At 41.7% G+C, this 22,723-nt stretch overlaps 1 protein-coding gene, 1 non-coding gene and 1 pseudogene across 4 annotated transcripts in view; all 3 read left to right on the top strand.

The window, feature by feature from the left end:
- Positions 1 to 21,279, top strand: part of NME5 (NME/NM23 family member 5) — a 28,086-nt gene extending 6,807 nt beyond the window's left edge. For all 3 annotated transcript variants that reach the window (XM_032157992.2, XM_032157990.2, XM_032157991.2), the window contains 4 exons: positions 4,347 to 4,552; positions 5,227 to 5,327; positions 16,121 to 16,239; positions 18,937 to 21,279. In XM_032157992.2, coding sequence (XP_032013883.1) covers positions 4,347 to 4,552; positions 5,227 to 5,327; positions 16,121 to 16,239; positions 18,937 to 19,020 — 510 coding nt within the window. In that variant the 3' untranslated portion in view covers positions 19,021 to 21,279. The remainder of the gene's footprint in view (positions 1 to 4,346; positions 4,553 to 5,226; positions 5,328 to 16,120; positions 16,240 to 18,936) is intronic.
- Positions 11,278 to 11,378, top strand: LOC116472000 (U6 spliceosomal RNA; annotated as a pseudogene).
- LOC116472113 (small nucleolar RNA U13) lies at positions 19,390 to 19,492 on the top strand. Its single transcript, XR_004249017.1, has one exon. It is a non-coding gene; the product is annotated as a small nucleolar RNA U13 (small nucleolar RNA).
- Positions 21,280 to 22,723: the final 1,444 nt, after the last annotated feature.

Raw genomic sequence — 22,723 nt, 5'->3', positions numbered from 1 at the left:
GTATGTCTGTAGACTATTCAACCTAATTTCAAAAAATTTCACCTGGCCGGGCGCGGTGGCTCACGCCTGTAATCCCAGCACTTTGGGAGGCCGAGGCGGGCGGATCACGAGGTCAGGAGATCGAGACCATCCAGGCTAACACGGTGAAACCCCGTCTCTATTAAAAATACAAAAAATTAGCCAGGCGAGGTGGCGGGCGCCTGTAGTCCCAGCTACGTGGGAGGCTGAGGCAGGAGAATGGCGTGAACCCCGGGGGGCGGAGCCTGCAGTAAGCCGAGATCGCGCCACTGCACTCCAGCCGGAGTGAAAGAGCGAGACTCCTTCTCAAAAAAAAAAAAAAAAAATTCACCTGATCCAGTTTTAAAGCAACCAGTGGAATAATTGATTTAGTATGAATTTTAGTTAAAGACGAACCCTTAAGGCTGGGCGCTGTGGCTCACACCTGTAATCCCAGCACTTTGAGAGGCCGAGGAGGCGGATCATGAGGTCAGGAGATCGAGACCATCCTGGCTAACATGGTGAAACCCCGTCTCTACTAAAAATACAAAAAAAAATTAGCCGGGTGTGGTGGGGGGGGCCTGTAGTCCCAGCTACTCCGGAGGCTGAGGCAGGAGAATGGCGTGAACCTGGTAGGCGGAGCTCTCAGTGAGCTGAGATCGCGCCACTGCACTCAAGCCTGGAGGACAGAGTGAGACGAGACTCCGTCTCAAAAAAAAAAAAAAAGATGAACCCTTAATTTTAAAAATTGTGCTACATTGGCTGGCATACCTGCGGAAGGTAGGTTCCCCTGCTTTTTACGGGGCAAGTGGCAGATAAGGGCTTACATTACAACAGATGAGATTTTATTTTTAAACTCAGCAAGAAAAAACAAAAAAACACTAATACGCATAATCATAGTTTCATGTCTTAATTTTAGATAATAGAATCGAGGATTATGCTAAATCAGGTGCTCTTGTAATTTCTGACATCTTTTATTTATTCGCTATATGAATTTCAAATTGAGAACAAATGTCAGCACCTTTTTCATAGTAACTGGCCCTTCACTGGTGAGAATCCAGCAGGTCCTATTCATAGCAGAGCTGTGCCACCTAGGTAAGCGTGTTTCTAAACTTCTTGCTCTGGGCGGTTTGGTCCCTTGCTACAAATCAAGCAATTTTACCAAGTTTCTGAAGTCTGCGGAAACACAGAGTTTTGGAAAGGGCTTTAAGAGGTGGGTTACTTGGTAAAATTCACACTTACTCTCAGGAAAATCTAAGACATTTTAAAAGGACAGATTTCTGCCATAATCCTGGGGATTTTTAGCCTTCACTTAGTGACATGTCTCCATGTCTCATCATCCTTACTGCAGACAGAGGTTCTTTGATTTCTACTTTGAATCCCTCTGTTATATTTTGAGCATTTTCCCTCCTCACCCACCTTTAGTGGAATTGATAAAACAGCAGTAATAAATAATTTTTTTTTTCTTTTGAGACTAAGTCTCACTCTGTTGCCCAGGCTGGAGTGCAGTGGCATGATTTCGGCTCACTGCAACCTCTGCCTCCTGGGTTCAAGCAATTCTCGTGCCTCAGCCACCCGATTAACTGAGACTACAGGCGTGCACCACCAATTTTTGTATTTTTTGTAGAGATGGGGTTTCTCCATGTTGCCCAGGCTGGTGTTGAACTCCTGGGCTCAAGCAGTCCGCCTGCCTCGGTTTCCCAGAGTGCTGGGATTAGAGGCATGAGCCACCGAGCCCAGCCAGCAGTAATAAATAATTTTTTAAAAGCTCTCAAGGCCGGGCGCTGTGGCTCACGCCTGTAATCCCAGCACTTTGGGAGGCCAAGGTGGGCAGATCACCTGAGGTCAGGAGTTCAAGACCAGCCTGGCCAACAAGGCAAAAACCTGTCTCTACTAAAAATACAAAAACTAGCCAGGAGTGGTGGCAGGCACCTGTAATCCCAGCTACTTGGGAGGCTGAGGCAGGAGAATCACTTGAATCCGGGAAGCGGAGGTTGCAGTGAGTCAAGATCATGCCACTGCACTCTAGCCTGGGTGACAGAGCAAAACTCCGTTTTGAAAAATAAAAAAAAAAAAGCACTCAGCTGCTTCTAGAGAAAGCATGAGTTTCAAATTAGACTGAGCTACCATGATTTTTAAAACCTGATTAATTTTTATAGTCTCATTTGTGAAGGAAATAACATCTATTTGTCCAGAGTGTTTCATAGTCTTTCAGACTGAGAAACATACTAGCATCTAATTTTTTTTTTTTTTTTTTTTTAGACAGAATCTCATTCTGTTACCCAGGCTGGAGTGCAATGGCACTATCTCAATCTTGGCTCACCACAACTTCTGCCTCCTGGGTTCAAGCAATTCTCATGCTTCAGCCTCCTGAGTATCTGGGATTACAGACATGCACCACCACGCCTGGCTAATTTTTGTATTTATTTATTTATTTATTTTGATGGAGTTTCACTCTTGTTGCCCAGGCTGGAGTGCGGTGGCAAGATCTCAGCTCACTGCAACCTCTGCCTCCCAGGTTCAAGTGATTCTCCTGCCTCAGCCTCCCGAGCACCTGGGATTACAGGTGCCTGCCACCACGGCTGGCTAATTTTTTGTATTTTTTTTTTTAGTAGAGACGGGGTTTCATCATGTTGGCCAGGCTGGTCTTGAACTCCCAACCTCAGGTGATCCACCCACCTCAGCCTCCCAAAGTGCAGGGATTACAGGCGTGAGTCACTGCGCCTGGCCTAATTTTTGTATTTTTAGTAGAGATGGGGTTTCACCGTGTTGGCTAGGCTGGTCTCAAACTCCTGACCGCAGGTGATCCACCTGCCTTGTCCTCTCCAAGTGCTGGGATTACAGGAATGAGCCACCACACCCAGCCTAATTTTTCTTTTTTCTTTTTTTTAGACAGAGTCTCGCTCTGTCACTCAGGCTGGAGTGGAGAGGTGCAATCTTGGCTCCCTGCAACTTCTGCCTCCCGGGTTCAAGCTGTTGGCCTGCCTCAGCCTCCCGAGTAGCTGGGACTACAGGTGCGTGCCACCACACCTGGCTAATTTTTTGTATTTTCAGTAGAGACGGAATTTCACCCTGCTGGCCAGGCTAGTCTGGAACTCCTGATCTCAGGTGATCCACCCACCTCGGCCTCCCAAAGTGCTGGGATTGCAGGCGTGAGCTACCGCACCTGGCCTAATTTTTGTATTTTTAGTAGAGATGGGGTTTCACTATGTTGGCCAGACTTTTCTCGAACTCCTGACCTCAATTGATCTGCCTGTCTTGGCCTCCCAGAGTGTTGGGATTACAAGACTGAGCCACCATGCCTGGCCTAATTTTTCTTAATGTTACAGTGAATCAAGATATTTATGGCAGAACCAGAGTAAAGAATACACACGTTCAAATGAAAAACTTTTTTACTGCATCATTATACTACATGTTACTTTTTTTGTTAGTTTGTTTGATACAGGGTCTGCTGTATTGCCCAGGCTGGAGTGCAGTCGTGTTATCATGGCTCACCACCTCTAATGTAGTGGGGACTACAGGTGCACACCACCACACCCGACTAATTCTAAAATTTTTCATAGAAACAAAGTCTTCCTGTGTTGCTTAGGCTGGTCTCTAACTCCTGGCTGGCTGAAGCGATCCTTCTGCCTTGGCCTCCCAAAATGCTGGGATTACAGGCATGAGCCACTGTGCCTAGCTGTTATTTCTAAGTACTAAAATGAGACCAGCTCCCAAAATAGTAACACAAATAGAGAAACATGAATTTGGAATGATTTTAAGTCCAGTTTTGTTAATTGAAGTGTTATTTACTTTAAGAAGGAGATGCGATAAATTTGTTACTGACAAAACATATGCTGAGGGAGGCTTCCTAACTGGAATAATTTTTCTTTTTCTCTGTCGCCCGGGCTGGAGTGCAGTGGTGCAGTCTCGGCTCACTGCAACCTCTGCCTCCTGAGTTCAAGCAAATCTTCTGCCTCAGCCTCCCGAGTAGCTGAGACTACAGGCACATACCGCCCGCCCCGCTAATTTTTTGAATTTTAGTAGAGATGGGGTTTCACCGTGTTGCCCAGGCTGGTCTCGAACTCCTGACCTCAGGCAATCCACCGACCTCGGCCTCCCAAAGTACTAGGACTACAGGCATGAGCCACTGCACCCGGCCATAATTTTTCTTAAGTAGGCTAAGTAATTCTTCTTACTATCTTATTTACAGCATACATTTAATTATATCCTTTTCTTTCTTCATAATACAAAGATAAACCTCGAAGTTATAATCAGATTGGTACTAGTTTCAAGTTACTAATGATTTTAATGAGCTATCATTGAAACTGTCATTTTAAATGCTTTTGTTGACTTTGTGTCTTTTATAGAGAAGAAAACTACACCTCAGCCCTGAGCAATGTAGTAACTTTTATGTGGAACAGTATGGAAAAATGTTTTTCCCCAATTTAACAGCTTACATGAGTTCTGGACCACTTGTCGCCATGATATTAGCTAGACATAAAGCCATCTCTTATTGGTTAGAACTTTTGGGACCAAATAATAGCTTAGTAGCGAAGGAGACACATCCAGACAGGTAATTTTCAGGGTTGGGGGGATGGCAGGGAATGGAATCCATCTGTGAAAATGAAAAAAAATCTGATTTCATTGTAATGGGAATTTTTTTTTTATCTGGAAGTTTTCCAAAATCAGCTTTTTTTGGGGGGGGGCGGGGCCTGGGGGGTCCATTTTACATTTTAAAGTGTTAAATGCCTATTTTAATACTAACTACCAGAAAAAGCAACAGAGAATGTCTGATTTATAGTTGATTACCCTTATTCTCTCAACCTTTAAACTGCCACTGAAGTAGGATTTTTAGATGGAAAAATTGGGATGGTATTTTAAAAGACTAATGGTAATACAGGAACAGAAATTCAAATTTTCAGCATTATTGCTAATGTATGGAAACAAGAAGATATTGAGTTCTTGCACTTTTGAATGTGCATTGCTTTTTTACTTCTCACAAAACAACACCACGTTTTTATCCAGAGAACTCCTGTTTTCCCAGTGTATTCCTCCTGCAGACGTAAATATATTTGATCCTTATCTAGATAGATAAGCTTAAATTTAAGCTTAAATTTGACATAAATTGTGAAGCTTTCATATGTAAGAAGTGGCAATGCTTTTGTAAAATTCTTAAGTGGAATGCATGCATATAAAGTAAGGAATAGACGTTATATTGGATGGACGTCATCTCTAACTTGTTTTTAGTCTGAGGGCAATTTATGGCACAGATGACCTAAGGAATGCACTTCATGGGAGTAATGACTTTGCTGCTGCGGAAAGAGAGATACGTTTTATGTTTCCTGAAGGTGAGTTACAGATGACTAACTTGTCAACTGCATCTCCTTATTGTTTGCTTTTTCTTTCTTTTTTTTTTTTTTTTTTTTTTTTTTTTGAGACAGAGTCTCGCTCTGTCACCCAGGCTGGAGTGCAGTGGCGCAATCTCGGCTCACTGCAAGTTCTGCCTCCTGGGTTCATGCCATTCTCCTGCCTCAGCCTCTCCGAGTAGCTGGGACTACAGGCGCCCGCCACCCCGCCCAGCTAATTTTTTGTATTTTTAGTAGAGACGGGGTTTCACTGTGGTCTCGATATCCTGACCTCATGATCCGCCCGCCTCGGCCTCCCAAAGTGCTGGGATTACAAGCGTGAGCCACCGCGCCCGGCTATTGTTTGCTTTTTCTTTTATTTTGCGGATATAACTGGGAAGGAAGATAAAAGAATTTTTTTTCCAGTATATTTTGTTATGTTTTCAAGTTGTAGTTACTTAAAAACTTGAAGCCACAAATGGAAAACTTGACATTTCCCTAACAACTAAATTGTGCCCTTTAGGGAGTCTTTTGAGAAGTGTTTAATTTTTATTTATTTATCTATTTTTAACATTAAAAAAAAACTTAAGACAGTGTCTCACTGTCGCCTACGCTGAAGTGCAGTGGCACAATCTTGGTTCACTGCAGCCTCAAACTCCTGGGCTCCGGTGATCCTCCCACTTTAGCCTCCCGGGTAGCTGAGACTATAGGTGCATGCCACCATGCCCAGCTAATTTTCTTTTATCTTTTGGAGAGATGGGGTCTCTCCATGTTGCCCAGCATACTCTCAAATGCCTGTGCTCAAGTAATCTGCCTGCCTTGGCCTCTCAAAGTGCTGGGATTGCAGGTGTGAGCCACCACACCCAGCTTAATTTTTTTTTCTTTCTTTTCTCTTACATTAGACATATTCTTCTGTGTTACAGTTCTTTCTAGTTATCCTGAAAGGTTCAGTAGAGTTTGTGACACATGAGAAAAATAATCTCTCTAGGAAACTACATTTGATTTACCGTCTTCTCTAACAATTTACTGTTTGCCTAACAAAGTCTCATGCAATTGAAAAATGAATAACTAGTCCCTTTTTTTTTTTTTGAGACAGAGTCCTGCTCTGTCGCCCAGGCTGGAGTACAGTGGTGCAATCTCGGCTCACTGCAAGCTCCGCCTCCCGGGTTCACGCCATTCTCCTGCCTCAGCCTCTCTGAGTAGCTGGGACTACAGGCGCCCGCCACTACGCCCGGCTAATTTTTTTGTATTTTTTAGTAGAGACAGGGTTTCACCGTGGTCTCGATCTCCTGACGTCGTGATCCGCCCGCCTTGGCCTCCCAAAGTGCTGGGATTACAAGCGTGAGCCACTGTGCCCGGCCATAACTAGTCCCTTTTTTTGTTTCGTTACTGTTAGAGAAGTTGTAAACCTTTGAGAAGTGGACATACGAGGAAGAACACTGAAGTTTTTGGTTTGTTTTTAATATTTTTAGAGCAGAAATAAAATTTGGTGATTTTTATTATAAGGAAAAAAATGCAAAGCATTGAGCAAAATTTTGAATTTTTTTTAGTATGTTATTTTTCCTGTTATGACTTATTTTTCCCTAAGTCATTTAAATCTGTTCCTCAGTATTTTCCACTGGAGATTCATTCAAATAAAACTGAAAAGTGTCTTGGAGATTTAAAAGTTCCTGATATATATTTTTTCTTTTTTTTTGGAGATTTCACATGTTTTGAATAACTGATGTGATACAACAGTATCACTGTTGTTTGAATTTCTGAATTCAAAATAAATAAATTTCACATTTTAAATACTTAATCTGTTACTTTTTAGTGCCAGCAGGCTTGGTAATGGCCTGATGCTGACCTGACAATGGGCTGACAACTTTTCTCCACTGGTCTTTCAGTCATCCTCCCAGGGGAAGACCTGCTTCCCTCCTTTCTGTACAGTCTGAAAAGTCCCTGATTCTTAAACAAGCAAACAAAAACTACTTTTAAAAATATATATTTTTTCTCAAAGCAGTCCTCCTGCCTCAGCCTCCCAAAACACTGGGATTACAGGAGTGAGCTACCGTGCCCAGCGAGAGGTCTTTTTAATGTGGTAGCACTTTATATTAGTCTTACAAGTGAATTAGACTTTGGCTTCTTAGCTTTTATTATTTATTTATCTATTTGAGATGGAGTCTTACTCTGTCACCCAGGCTGGAGTGCAGTAGCATGATCACGACTCACGGCAGCCTTGACCTTCTGGGCTCAAGTGATCCTCCCGCCTCAGCCTTTGAGTAGCTGGAACCACAGGCGCATATCACCACGCCCGGCTAATTTTTATATTTTCTATAGACATGAAATCTCACTACGTTGCCCAGGCTGGTCTTGAACTCCTGGGCTCAAGCAATACTGCTGCCTCTACCTCCCAAAATGTCGGGATTATAGGCATGAACCATCATGCCTGACTTCTCTTTAGCTTTTAAATAAAACAGAATAAAAATTCATTTTATCTTAAATAGAAGGTATATTTGGAAGCTCTTCTTACTCATAGGATTATATTCCTAAACTGTAATTTTCTTTCTTTTCTCTTTCTTTCTTTCTTTCTTTTTTTTTTTAGATAGAGTCTCACTCTGTTGCCCAGGCCAGAGTGCATTAGCACAATCATAGCTCACTGCAGCCTTGACCTCGCAGACTCAAGTAATCTTCCCACCTCAGCCTTTGGAGTAGCTGGAACCCCAGGCATGCACCACCACATCCGGCTAGTTTTTCACGTTTTTTGTAGAAACAGAATTTTGCCGTGTTTCCCAGGCCACTCTTGGGCTCAAGCAATACTCCCACCTGCCTTCCAAAGTGTTGGGATTACAGGTATGAGCCACTGTGCCCAGCCAACTGGGCAAACTGCCTTTGATTTTACTCATTAAATTAATCCTCTAGGCATGAGTTTAGAGATATAGTTAGACATGTGAGAAGCAGCAAGTTGTAGGATAAATATAAAATCATTAATTACTTAGCACATTGCAGATCTTTTGCAGTGAATTTCTTTGGAGCAAGTACTCAGTTTGTGGTATGAGCGTCTCTTACTTAGCAGTTGATGAACAACTATGTGCAAAACTTTATACGATGATTCACTCAAGCAAGTTATCAAGATATTCAGAGACATGTTCTTAACCCTTGGCTGGCTGGACGCGGTGGCTCGCACCCGTAATCACAGCACTTTGGGAAGCTGAGGCGGAGGGATCACTTGAAGTTGGGAGTTCAAGACCAGCCTGGCCAGCGTGGTAAAACCCTGTCTCTACTAAAAATACAAAATTAGCCAGGCATGGTGGCGCACGCTTGTAATCTCAGCTACTCAGAAGGCTGAGGCAGGAGAATTGCTTGAACCTGGGAGGCAGAGGTTACAGTGAGCCGAGATTGTACCACTGTACTCCAGCCTGGGCGACAGAGTGAGACTGTCTCAAAAAAGAGAAAAGAAAAGAAAAAAGTAATGCTCTCTTTTTTCCCTTTTTTCTGGGGGGTGGTCACAGGGTCTCTCCATGTCACTCCAGATGAAATGCAATAGTGCAATCATAGCTCACTACAACCTTAAACTCTTGTCCTCAAGCAATCCTCCTACCTCAGCCTCTTGAGTAGCTGGGACTACAGGTGTGTACCACCATGCTCGGCTAGTTTTTAAATTTTTTTATGGAGATGGGGTCTCACTACATTACCCAGGCTGGTCTCCTTTCCCTTTTAATAGAAATGGCTAATTCAAAGTTTTGCTGTATTCCATTTCTTCAACAAATTTATTAAGTTGCCTACTATTTGCCATAAATGCAAAGATGAATAAGAAGATATCCCTGCTATCAAAATAATTCTATTTGAAAATAAATATACAGGCTGGGTGTGGTGGCGCACACCCGTGATTCCAACACTTTGTGAGGCTGAGGCGGGAGAATCACTTGAGTCCAGGAGTTGGAGACCAGCCTGGGCAACGTAGCAAGATCTCATCTTTACAAAAAATAAAAAATTAGCTGGGCATGATGGCCCATGTCTGTAGTCCTAGCTACTCTGGAGGCTGAAGTGGGAGGATCACTGGAGCCTAGGAGGTTAAGGCTGTTTGAGCTGTAATGGCACCAGAGTGCTCCAGCCGGGACAACAGAGTGAGACCCTGTCTCAAACAAACAAACGAACAAATAAATAAAACAAGGATGAGAGAAAACTTAAAGGCTTAAAGTTCATCCATGTAAGAAACATGAAAACACTCTTTTTATTCTCTCGTTAATTTATTCAGCCCTAGCCTGGCATGGTGGCTCGCACTTGTAATTCCAACACTTTGGAAGGCAGAGGCAGGAGGATTGCTTGAGCCCAGAAGTTTGAGAGCAGCCTGGGCAATATGGCAAGACACTGTCTCTACCAAAAATACAAAAAATTAGCTGGGGGTGGTGGTGTACACCTGTGGTCACAGCTACTTGGGAGGCTGAGGTGGGAGATTCACTTGAGCCCAGCAGGTCGAGGCCACAGTGAGCTGCATTTGCGCTGCTGTACTTCACTTGGGTGACAGAGTGAGACCTTCTCAATAAATTAAATGAGTAAGTCACTAATGAAATTAAGAAAACAATTCCAGGGAAGAAAATATTTGCAAACCATATATCTGATAAGGGGTTAATGTCTAAAATATATAAGGAACTCTTACAAATCAATATCCAAAAAAACCCCTAAATAACCTAATTAAAAAATGGGCAAAGGACTTGAATAGACATTTTTCTAAAGAAGACATACAAATAACCAACAAGTATATGAAAAGGTGCTTAAGGCCGGGTGTGGTGGCTCACGCCTGTAATCCCAGCACTTTGGGAGGCCGAGGCTGGCAGATCACCTGAGGTCAGGAATTCAAGACCAAACTGGTCAACAAAGTGAAGCCCCATCTCTACTAAAACAATACAAAAAATTAGCCAGGTGTGGTGGCACGTGCCTATAATACCAGCTACTCAGGAGGCTGAGGCAGGAGAACCACTTGAACCCAGGAGGTGGAGGTTGCAGTGAGCCAAGATTGCGCCATTGCACCCCAGCCTGGGCAACAAGAGCAAGACTCCATCTCAAAAAAAAAAAAAGGTGCTCAAAATCACTAATCATCAGGGAAATACAGATCAAAACCACGGTGAGATATCACTTCACACGTTAGGATGGCTATTATCAAAAGAAAAAGAGGTAAATATTGGCAAGCATATAGAGAAATTGGAACGCTTGTACACATCTGGTGGGGATTTGAAATGGTGCCGCCACTATGGAAGACAGTATGGAAGTTCCTCAAGAAACTAAAAATAAAACTGTTACACGATCTAACAATCCCACTGCTGGATATATATATCTGAAAGAATTGAATCAGGATCTTGAAAAGATACCTGCACCAATGAACCACAATAATGTTCATTGCGGCATTATTCACAATAACCAAGATATGGAATCAACCTAAGTGTCCCATCAGTGGGTTAATGGATAAAGAAAATGTGGTATATATACACAATGTAATACTATTCAGCCTTAAAAAGGAAGAGATTCTGTCATTTTTGACAACATGGAGGAACCTGGAGGACATTATATTAAGTGAAATAAGCCAGGCACAGAAAGACAAATACCACATGATCTCACTTATATGTGGAATCTAAAAAATCTTGAACTCAGAGAGTAGAATGGTGGCCACCAGGAGCTTGCAAGAGAGAGTAGGGGATGGAAATGTTGATCAAAGGATACTTATTCCTACGATAGTAGGAATAAGTTAGAGAGATCTAGTATAACAACATGGTGACTATAGTTAATAATAATGTATTTTGTTGAAAATTGCTAAGACAGTAGATTTTAAGTGTTCTCACCACAAAAAAAGATAAGTATTTGAGGTAATGCATATGTTAATTAGCTTGATTTAGTCTTTCCATAGTGTTTACATATTTCAAAACAACATGTACACAATAAATGTATACAATATTTTTTATCTATTAAAAAATTTGTTGTGCTCACTTCAGCACATACACTAAAATTGGAATGATACAGAGAAGATTAGCATGGCCCCTGTGCAAGAATGACAGGCTTTTAAAATAAAAAGAAATTTTAAGTACACTTATAAGTTAAAAAAAATTTGGGGGGCCAGGGGTGGTGGCTCACGCCTGTAATCCCAGCACTTTGGGAGCCTGACATGGGCAGATCACTTGAGATCAGGAGTTCAAGACCAGACTAGCCAACATAGTGAAACCCCATCTGTACTAAAAATAAAAAAAAATTAGCCTGGCATAGTGGCATGCATCTGTAATCCCAGCTACTCAGGAGGCTGAGGCAGGAGAATTGCTTGAATCCGGGAGGCAGAGGTTCACTAACTGAGATCGCACCACTGCTCTCCAGCCTGGGCAACAGAGCAAGACCATGTCTCAAAAAAAAAAAAAATTAAAAAAATTTTTGTTTAATGATTAATTAGTACCTGATAAATTGGCATAAAGAACTTTATATAATATATGAATAAAACATTTGCCCATATTGAGAAAAAAATTGTATACATTAATTGTGTGCAATTTTGTGTACATCAATAATACTTCAATAAAGCTGCAAAAAAGGGAAAATTCCATTCACAATGGCATTAAAAATAATATAATATTTAGGCATAATTTTTTTTTTTTTTTTTTTTTTTTAGAGACAGAGTTTTGCTCTTGTCACCCAGGCTGGAGTGCAGTGGCCCGATCTTGGCTCACTGCAACCTCTGCCTCCTGGGTTCAAGCGATTCTCCTGCTTCAGCCTCCCAAGTAGCTGGGATTACAGGCACCCAGCACCACGCCCAGCTAATTTTTTGTATTTTTAGTAGAGACAGGGTTTCGCCATGTTGGGAAGGCTGGTCTCAAACTCTTGACTTCAGGTGATCCACCTGCCTTGGCTTCCCAAAGTGCTGGGATTACAGGTGTGAGCCACCACGCCCGGCCATATTTAGGCATAAATTTAACAAAAGTGCAATTCTTGTACACTGAAAAACAAAAAACATTGCTGAGAGAAATTTTAAAATATCTAAATAAATAGATATTCCATATTAATGGATTGGAAGACTCAATATTGTTAAGATGGCAATTCTTTCTAAATTAATTAACAGTTTTGGGTTGGGTGCAGTGGCTCATGTCTGTAATCTCAACACTTTGGGAGGCTGAGGCAGGAGGATTGCTTCAGTCTAGGAGTAGGAGACCAGCCTGGGCAACAAAGTGAGACCTCATCTCTACAAGAAAAAAAAAATTAAAGAAAATTTTAATGTAATCCTTTTAAAAGTCCATGCTTACTTTTATGTAGAAATTGACAAGCTGAGTTTAAAATTCAGTAAAATTGCAAAGAACTCAATTTTGGAAAAGAAGAACAAAGTTGGAAGACTTCCACTATCTGATTTTGAAACACTGCAAAGCCACAATTATAAGACAGTGTGACAGTGATATAAAGATACACATATAGATTATTGGAACAGAATTGAGAATCTAGGAATAAACTTTTACACTTATGGTCAATTCACTTTCAAAAAAGGTGCCTAGACAATTCAGTGAGAAAGGGATGGTCTTGCCAATACAGTCCCCAACTTACCACGGTTCAAGTTACAGTTTTTTGACTTTACTATGGTGCTTTCAGCTGTGTACATTAATGGTGAGTATCCATACAACCATTCTATTTTGGTTTCGGTTTTTTTTTTTTTTTTTTTTTTTTTGAGACGGAGTCTCGCTCTGTCGCCCAGGCTGGAGTGTAGTGGCGCAATCTCGGCTCACTGCAAGCTCCGCCTCCCGGGTTCACGCCATTCTCCTGCCTCAGCCTCTCCGAGTAGCTGGGACTACGGGTGCCCGCCACCACACCCGGCTAATTTTTTTTTGTATTTTTAGTAGAGACGGGGTTTCACCGTGGTCTCGATCTCCTGACCTCATGATCCGCCCGTCTCAGCCTCCCAAAGTGCTGGAATTACAAGCGTGAGCCACCGCGCCTGGCTCGTTTTTTTTTTTTTTTTTTTGAGACAGGGTCTCTCTCTGTCACCCAGGCTGAAGTGCAGTGGTACCCACTACAGCCTGACCTCCTGGGCTCAAGCATTCTCCCACCTCAACCTCCTGAGTAGCTGAGACTACAGGCATACACCACCGTGCCTAGCTACTTTTTGAATTTTTTTGTTGTAGAAAGGCGGTCTTGCCATATTGCCCGACTGGTATTGAACTCCTGGCCTCAAGAGATCCTCCCCCCAAAAAGATATATATATGTCTTTTTTTTTTTTTTTTTTTTAAAGAGATAGAGTCTTGCTTTGTTGCCCAGATGGTCTCAAACTCATGGCTTCAGGTAATCCTACTGTCTCAGCCTCTCAAGGAGCTAGGACTACAGGTGTGAACCACTGTGCCCAGCTCATAATATATGTATATTATATAGAAAATGTTATTTATATAAAATTTGCTTTGTGTTAGATGATTTTGCCCAACTGTAGGCTAATGTAAATGTTCTTAGCACATTTAAAGTAGGCTGTGCTATGCTATGATGTTCAATAGGCTAGGTGTATTAAATGTGTTTTTGACTTAATGGTATTTTCAACTTATGATGGGTTTATTGGGATGTAACCCATGTAAGTTGAGGAAAGTCTGTATATGGTGCCAGGATGGCATGATAGTCACATAAAAACAAAAAGAACTTAGACCCTTTTTTCATAGCATACCCAAAAATTAACTCAAAATAGATCACAGACTTCAATGTAAAAACATCTAAAATAAAACGAGAAAATCTTTGTAACTGGAGTTGGACAAAGAGTTCTTAAAATGACATCAAAAGCAAGATCCATAAAAGAAAATATTGATAAATTGGACTAAATCAAATTAAAAGCTTTTGTGCTTCAAAAGACATCAAGAATGTGAAAAGAGGCTGGGCGAGATGGCTCATGCCTGTAATTCCAGCACTTTGGGAGGCCGAGGCGGGCGGATCACGAGGTCAGGAGATCAAGACCATCCTGGCTAACACGGTGAAACTCCGTCTCTACTAAAAAATACAAAAAATTAGGCGGGCTAATTAGTGGTGAGCGCCTGTAGTCCCCGCTACTCAGGAGGCTGAGGCAGGAGAATGGCGTGAACCCAGGAGGCGGAGCTTGCAGTGAGCTGAGATCGCGGCACTGCACTCCAGCCTGGCGACAAAGACTCCGTCAAAAAAAAAAAAAAAAAAAAAAAAGAATATGAAAAGAGCTGGGAGCAGTGGTTTGCACCTGTAAATCCAGCTATTCAGGAGGCTGAGGTGGAAGGATTGCTTGAGGCTAGGAGTTTGAGACCAGCGTGAGTGACATAGTGAGTGACACCCTGTCTCTAAAAACTTAAAAAAAAAAGCTGGGTGTGGTGGCACACACTTGCAGGCCCAGCTACTTGGAAGGCTGAGGCCAGAGGATGCTTCAGCCCAGGAGTTCGAGGCTGCAGTGAGCTGTGCTCACACCACCACACTCCAGACTGGGCAATGGAGCAAGACCGTGTGTCAAAAAAAAAAAAAAAGTTAAATTTTTAAAAATATGAAAAGATAGGTAGGCAACAGACTGGGAAAAAATATCATCAAATAATATAAAGAACTTGTAACTAGAATATATAAAGAACTCGTATGTCTAAATAATAAGAGAAACATCCCAACTGAAAACTGAGGCTGGTTCTACTCAGGAGGCTGAGGCAGGAGAATCGCTTGAACCCGGGAGATGGGGTTGCAGTGAACTGAGATTGTGCCACTGCACTCCAGCCTGGGTGACAAGAGTGAAACTCTGTCTCAAAAAAAAAAAAAAAAAAAAGAAAGAAAAAGAAAAAGAAAACAGGCTGGTTGCAGTGGCTCATGCCTGTAATCTCAGCACTTTGGGAGGCTGAGGCAGGCAGATTATTTGACGTTAGGAGTTCAAGACCAGTGTGGCCAACGTGGTGAAACCCCATCTCTACTAAAAATACAGAAATTAGGGCCGAGCACGGTGGCTCATGCCTGCAATCCTAGCACTTGGGAGGCCAAGGCAGGCGGATTACCTTAGGTAAGGAGTTTGAGACCAGCCTGGCCAACATGGTGAAACCCTGTCTCTACTCAACGTACAAAAATTAGCCGGGCATGGTGGCACACTCCTGTAATCCCAGCTACTTAGGAGGCTGAGGCAGGAGAATTACTTGAATTCAGGAGTCGGAGGTTGCAGTGAGCTGAGATCGTGCCACTGCATTCCAGCCTGGGCAACAGAGCGAGATTCTGTCTCAAAAAATAAAAAATAATAATAAAAATAAAAATAAATAAAAATACAAAAGTTAGCAGGGTGTGGTGATGCGGACCTGTGGTCCCAGCTACCCGGAAGGCTGAGATGGGAGAATCACTTGAACCCAGGAGGAGGTTGCAGTGATCTGAGATTGCATCATCGCACTCCAGCCCGGGCAACAGAGTGAGACTCCATCTCAAAAAAACATACAAAAACCAGAGAGGCTGGGTGCGGTGGCTCACGCCTGTAATCCCAGCATTTTGGGAGGCCGAGGCGGGTGGATCACGAGGTCAGGAGATCGAGACCATCCTGGCTAACACGACGAAACCCCGTCTCTACTAAAAATACAAAAAATTAGCCGGGCGAGGTGGTGGGCACCTGTAGTCCCAGCTATGCGGGAGGCTGAGGCAGGAGAATGGCGTGAACCACGGGGGGCAGAGCCTGCAATGAGCCGAGATCGTACCACTGCACTCCAGCCTGGGTGAAAGAGCGAGACTCCGTCTCAAAAAAAAAAAAAAACAAAACAGAGAAAAGTTCTTTAAAAAGAGCCTTTTTAATGATTGTATAGTATTTAATCATTATGTTTGCATCGATGAGAATACTTTTGTATTTGCAGTGATTGTTGAGCCCATTCCAATTGGACAAGCTGCTAAGGACTATTTAAATTTACATATAATGCCAACTCTGCTTGAAGGACTCACAGAGCTTTGTAAGCAAAAACCAGCAGATCCTTTGGTAAGAAATATTTTTATTCACACTTAAGAATATTGTCACCAGGCACGGTGGCTCACGCCTGTAATCTCAGCACTTTGGGAGGCCAAGGCAGGCAGATCAGGAGGTCAGGAGTTTGAGACCAGCCTGGCCAACATGGTGAAACCCTGTCTCTACTCAACGTATAAAAATTAGCCAGGCGTGGTGGCACGTGCTTGTAATCCCAGCTACTCAGGAGACTGAGGCAGGAGAATCACTTGAACCCAGAGGCAGAGGTTGCAGTGAGCCGAGATTGTGCCACTGCACTCCAGCCTGGGTGACAGCGAGACTCCATCTCAAAAAAAAAAAAATTGTCTATAAATTGTCTGTAGTTTTCATGTTTAAGACATTGTGTCCTTTGAAATACTGCAAATATAGCTGGGTGCAGTGGCTCACGCCTGTTATCCCAGCACTTTGGGAGGCCGAGGTGGGTGGATCACTAGGTCGAGATCAAGACCATCCTGGCTAACACGGTGAAACCCCATCTCTACTAAAAATATAAAAAATTAGCCGGGCATGGTGGTGGGCGCCTGTAGTCCCAGCTACTCGGAGAGGCTGCAGCAGGAGAATGGTGTGAACCCAGGAGGCGGAGCTTGCAGTGAGCCGAGATCATGCCACTGCACTCCAGCCTGGGCAACAGAGCGAGACTCCATCTCAAAAAATAAATAAGTAAATAAATGAAATACTGCAAATATTGAGAACCTTTTTAAAATAAACATTTATAGAAGGTATTTTATATACATGTTAGATATGTGTAATTATTGATTACTTATTATTTTCTTGCTGTGTTTTATTTATTTATTATTATTATTATTATTTTTTGAGACGGAGTCTCACTCTGTCGCCCAGGCTGGAATGCAGAGGCACGATCTGGGCTCACTGCAACCTCTGCCTCCCAGATTCAAGTGATTCTCCTGCCTCAGCCTCCTGAGTAGCTGGGATTTACAGGCGAATGCCACCACGCCCGGGTAATTTTTGTATTTTTAGTAGAGACAGGGTTTCTTCATGTTGGCCAGGCTGGTCTTGAACTCCCGACCTCAGGTGATCCGCCTGCCTTGGCCTCCCAAAGTGCTGGGATTACAGGTGTGAGCCACCGCGCCCGATCTATCTTTCTTTTTTTTTTTGTAGCCATGCTAGTAGATAACACAAAATGGTTTCTCACGGTGGTTTTGATCTGCATTTCCCTAATGACTAATGTTGAGCATCTTTTCATGAGCTTGTTGGCCATTTGTATACCTTCTTTGAAGAAATGTCTATTCAAATTCAAGTCCTTTGCCCATTTTTAAACTGGGTTGTCTTTTTGTTGAGTTAAAGTTCTTTATATTTCTAGATATTAAACCCTTATTAGATACATGATTTGCAAATATTGTCTTCCATTTTGTAGGTTGTCTTTTCACTTTCTTGATGATGTCCTTTAATGTATAAACATTTTTCATTTGATGAAATCCAATTTATTTATTTTTTCTTTTATTTCTCGTTCTTTTGATGTCATGTCTAAGAATCCATTGTGAAATCCAAATCCAAGGTAATGAAAATTTACCCCTATGTTTTATGTTTTCTTTTAAGATTTTTTCTTTTCTTTCTTTCTTTCTTTTCTTTTTTTTTTTTTTTTTTTTTTTTTTTTCTGTAGCTTTGTAGAAGGTTTTGAAGTTGAGAGTACAAGTCAGTCCTTCATCTTTGTTCTTTTGTTCTTTGTTCTTTTTTTTTTTTTTTGAGATGGAGTCTTGCTCTGTCTCCCAGGCTGGGGTGCAGTGGCGCGATCTCGGCTCACTGCAAGCTCCGCCTCCCAGGTTCATGCCATTCTCCTGCCTCAGCCTCCTGAGTAGCTGGGACTACAGGTGCCCGCCACCACGCCCGGCTAATTTTTTGTATTTTTAGTAGAGACGGGGTTTCACCGTGTTAGCCGGGATGGTCTCGATCTCCTGACCTCGTGATCCACCCACCTTGGCCTCCCAAAGTGCTGAGATTACAGGCGTGAGCCACCGCGCCCGGCCCAACTTTATTCTTTTTCATGATTGTTTTGGTTCCTCAGAACCCCTTGCAATTTCATATGAATTTGAGGATTGGCTTTCCATTTCTGCAAAAAAAGCTTGTTGGACATTCGGCAAGAGCTGCACTGGATCTGTAGATTGCTTTGGGTAGTATTGACATCTTAACAATATCAAGTCTTTGTATCCGTGAAAAATAATGTCTTCTCATTTATTTAGGTATTCTTTAATTTCTTTCAGCAATATTTTACAGTTCTTAATGTATAAGCCTTTCACTTCTTGGGTTAAATTTATCCCTTGGCATTTTGTTTGTCTTTATGCTACTGTAAATGAAATTGATTTTTAAATTTTTTTGTACTGTCATTGCTGATGTATAGAAATACAATTGATTTTTGTGTATTGTAACCTACATCTTTGCTGAATTTATTAGCTGTAGTGGCTTCCTTGTAAATTCCTTAGGGTTTTCCACATATAGGTTTATGCCATCTGTGAATAGAGATAGTTTTACTTCTTTCTTTCCAGTTTGGATCTATTCTTGACAATCTTGCATAATGTAAATCCAAATGTTTCCATTTTTAATGGTCATTTTCTTAAAGTGATTTTGAAAACTGTTTTAAGTTTCCAATTGATATAGTATATATTGAAAGGAAATATATAACTGTTTCTTAACTTAGGTTGTTTTTTTTTCCCATAGATTTGGCTAGCTGACTGGCTGCTGAAAAATAATCCTAACAAACCCAAACTTTGTCACCATCCAATTGTAGAAGAACCTTATTAAAAAAAAATCCTCCAAAGAACAAATCATGAACTATCTTATTGTAAAAGGCTGTACTTCTACTGTTTGAAAAAATTGTTTCTAGGGTTTAAGTAACTACAAGTAAAATAAATTTATTTCTTAAAAATAAGTGTTAAAGGAATAACTATTCTATGAAGCAGATAACATTAAGGTAAAATATAGGCTTAGAGTATGATTTTCACAATGATGTAACACTAGGTAATGGAAAACTGATGTAAGATGTTGCTAGATGTTTTTCTTAAGTTTGAGAAGTAAGACATAAAGTTTAGTTATACATTTTCCCAAGCACATATCCTATATCTAGATACATAATTAATGCACAGTTGAGACAGTCTAGTTTAAAAGGCATAGGTCCTTTTGTAGTCCATAAGCATGATGATTTGGTTTCATGCTCATGTGTGAGATATGCTTCCCTCAAACCTTGTTACAGCATCATCACATTACCTCTTTGATGTAAAACATAAAAAATAGAAAGGTGTAAGTATATAAATAATTTTTTGGTATATTGAAAATGTCCAGAACCAGGGGATGATCTTAAACTAATCACTTGGATAACTATTAGGCTGGTGCAAAAGCAATTATGATTTTTGCCATTAAAAAACAATGGCAAAAACCACAATCATAGCCGGTCTTAGTGGCTCACGCCTGTAATCCCAGCACTTTGGGAGGCCGAGGCGGGTGGATCACGAGGTCAGGAGATCGAGACCATCCTGGCTAACACGGTGAAACACCGTCTCTACTAAATATACAAAAAATTAGCCGGGCGTAGTGGCGGGCGCCTGTATTCCCAGCTACTCGGGAGGCTGAGGCAGGAGAATGGTATGAACCCAGGGGGCGGAGCTTGCAGTGAGCCGAGATCGCGCCACTGCACTCCAGCCTGGGCGATAGAGCAAGACTCCGTCTCAAAAAAAAAAAAAAAAAAAAAAAAAAAAAAAAAAAAAAAAAAAAAAAAAAAAAAGAAAGTATAATGTAAGAAAATGTAAAAACAAAAAGAAAACAGAAAGATCGTTAGCTGAAAAAAAGCGTGTTACAAAGCAATACGCACAGTGTACGCCCATTTGGTTTTGTTTTTGTTTTAATAAGATAGGGTCCCACTATGTTGCCCAGGCTGGTCTCAAACTCCTGGGTTCATGCAATCCTCCTGCCTCGGCCTCCCAAAGTGTTAGGTTTGTAGGCATGAGCCATTGTGCCCAGTCATGTGTTCTCATTTAGATTAAAAAATGAATAAATAAATGTGTTTAGAATAACATGTAGAAGGATACCCACTCAAGTGTTATTATCTATAATCTCTGGATGGTAGAAATATTTTATTTTTCTTCTTTTGCTTAGCTGTATTTTAAATTTTTCTACAGCATTTATGTAACTACTTTTGTAATTAAAAGAAACATTAAGATTACGAAAAATAAATGTTGTAACAAATGTCAGCTTTAAAGGGCTGGCAACACTTCCTTATTAATGGACTGTGTTTAAGCTGTCAGTTGCTAAGATGTTTTGCAAGTTCTCACTGTTGGTATTTTTCTGAAGTTTTGGACTTATTCCTTCTGAGACTGCGTGCCCACTGTATTTCAAAACACCTTTAGCATCAGTGTTGGGAGAACAAACCAAAATCTTAAAAATAAAGATAAATAATAAATTGTTATATTTTTTAGCAATGACCAAGGACATATAGGAAAAAGCAAATCATTTTTACCGTAGGATTCCAGTGTGACAGCTTTAGGAGGTCATTTCCACATTCAAAGTCTCTGTCATGGAGGAAAGAAAAAAAAGGCAGCACTGTGTATAGCAAAAAATTCCAACTGGGTGTGGTGGCTCACGCCTATACTCCCAGCACTTTGGGAGGCCAGAGCAGGAGGATCACTTGAGGCCAGGAGTTCAAGACCAGCCTGGGCAACATAGCAAAACCACGTCTCCACAAAAAGTATAAAAATTAGCTGGGTGTAGTGGCCTGCACTTCTGGTCCCAGCCACTTCGGAAGCTGAGGCGGGAGGATTGCTTGAGCCCAGGAGGTCAAGGCTGCGGTAAGCCATAATCACACCAGTGCTCTCCAGCCTAGGGGACAGAGGGAGATTCTGTCAAAAAATATCAAACGAAAGGAAGGAAGGAAGGAAGGAAAGGAGGGAGGGAAGGAAGGAAGGAAGGAAAGAAATAAAGAGAAAGAAAGAAAGAAAGAAAAAAAGAAAGAAAGAAAAAGATTCCATGCCGGTAGTCACCTCCAATCCAGACCTGCCATTCGCCCATTCGCGTTTTTTTTTTTCCTTTTTTTTTTTTTTTTTTTTTAATGGAGCAGGAGCTGAGTGCGGTGGCTCATGCCTGTAATTCCAACGCTTTGGGAGACTGAGGTGGGCCAATTGCTTGAGCCCAGTAGTTTTGAGACCAGCCTGGGCAACATGGGGAAACCACGTCTCTAGTAAAAATACAAAAATTAGCCGGACATAGTGGTGCACGCCTGTAGTCCCAGCTACTCGTGAGGCTGAGGCAGGAGGATCATTTAAGCTCGGAAGGTCAAGGCTGCAGTGAGCCATGATTGTGTTACTGCAGTCCAGCCTGGGCGTCAGTGCTAGACCCTGTCTCAAAAAAAATAAATAAATAAAAATAAAATGGAGGGGGAAAAGTGGAGAAAAGCAGACTAATTTAAGATATATTTTAGGGATCGATAGACAAATGCACATGCAAATGGAAAATAACATAGTTATCATGGAATTCTTTAATTTTGCACACATTTGATTTCCTTACTTCATGGGCCAGGAACTGGGAAGTGTAGCATAGGGTGAGTAGGAAAATGAGAAGTCTGCCTTCTTGTTTACTTCCAAAATAACTAGAAGAGGAGAAGTCTGTCTTCCAACATAACCTGTTAGGTGTTACCAAAGTACTGTGCATGCATTTGTGGTTGTTAAGTACTGGTGCCTTAATGCATTTTTATCACACTGAATCATAGTATGGCATCCTTGTTAAGCATGATTATGTCACTTTGTTTGGTTCCTTTCTCCAGGACTCGAACTAAAGAGACAAAAAAGCAAGCAAGCATGCAGCTCTCTTACAACTTGAAACTAAACAGAAGTTTAGATTCCTCTTTTTTTTCTTTAGAAGTTTAGATCTGGAATGGCATCTTGAAGCCCCCTCTTCCCAGGCCTCTTGCCAATCTTCTTGTACTTAGCCAGAATAAATGGTACATGTCTAACCTCGGCATTCCTACTTAAGTTTCTATTTGTGTGCATGTGTGTGGCATGGGCATGGGGGGTGTGGGTGTGGGATTTTGGAGCATGAGATAGTGCTTGGAGAAAGGAGCCCAGGGCAATAACTTGTCTGTCCTGTGTTAAGGGTGTCATGGATAAGCTTGATTTGAAACTTACAAAGTATTTGAGAAGTACTCTCCCAACTCGGAAATACTGCCACTTCTCTTATGCAGTTAACTCTTTATAAGAACGATTCAGATGATGCTTTTATTATTATTTTTCTTTTTGATATAGGGTCTTATTCTGTCACCCAGGCTGGAGTGCAGTAACACTGTCATAGCTCACTGCAGCCTTGACCTCCTGGGCTCAAGTGGTCCTCCCACCTCAGCCTCTTGAGTAGTTGGGACTACAGGCATGAGCCACCACACCCAGCTAATTAAATTTTTTTTTTTGTAGAGATGGGATCTCACTACGTTGCCTAGGCTGGTCTTTTACTCCTGGGCTCAAGCTAT

Source organism: Hylobates moloch, unplaced genomic scaffold (genome assembly GCF_009828535.3).
Source record: "Hylobates moloch isolate HMO894 unplaced genomic scaffold, HMol_V3 SCAFFOLD_6, whole genome shotgun sequence".
In the NCBI taxonomy this organism is placed as follows: domain Eukaryota; kingdom Metazoa; phylum Chordata; class Mammalia; order Primates; family Hylobatidae; genus Hylobates; species Hylobates moloch.
This window is presented reverse-complemented; position numbering and strand designations above follow the sequence as displayed.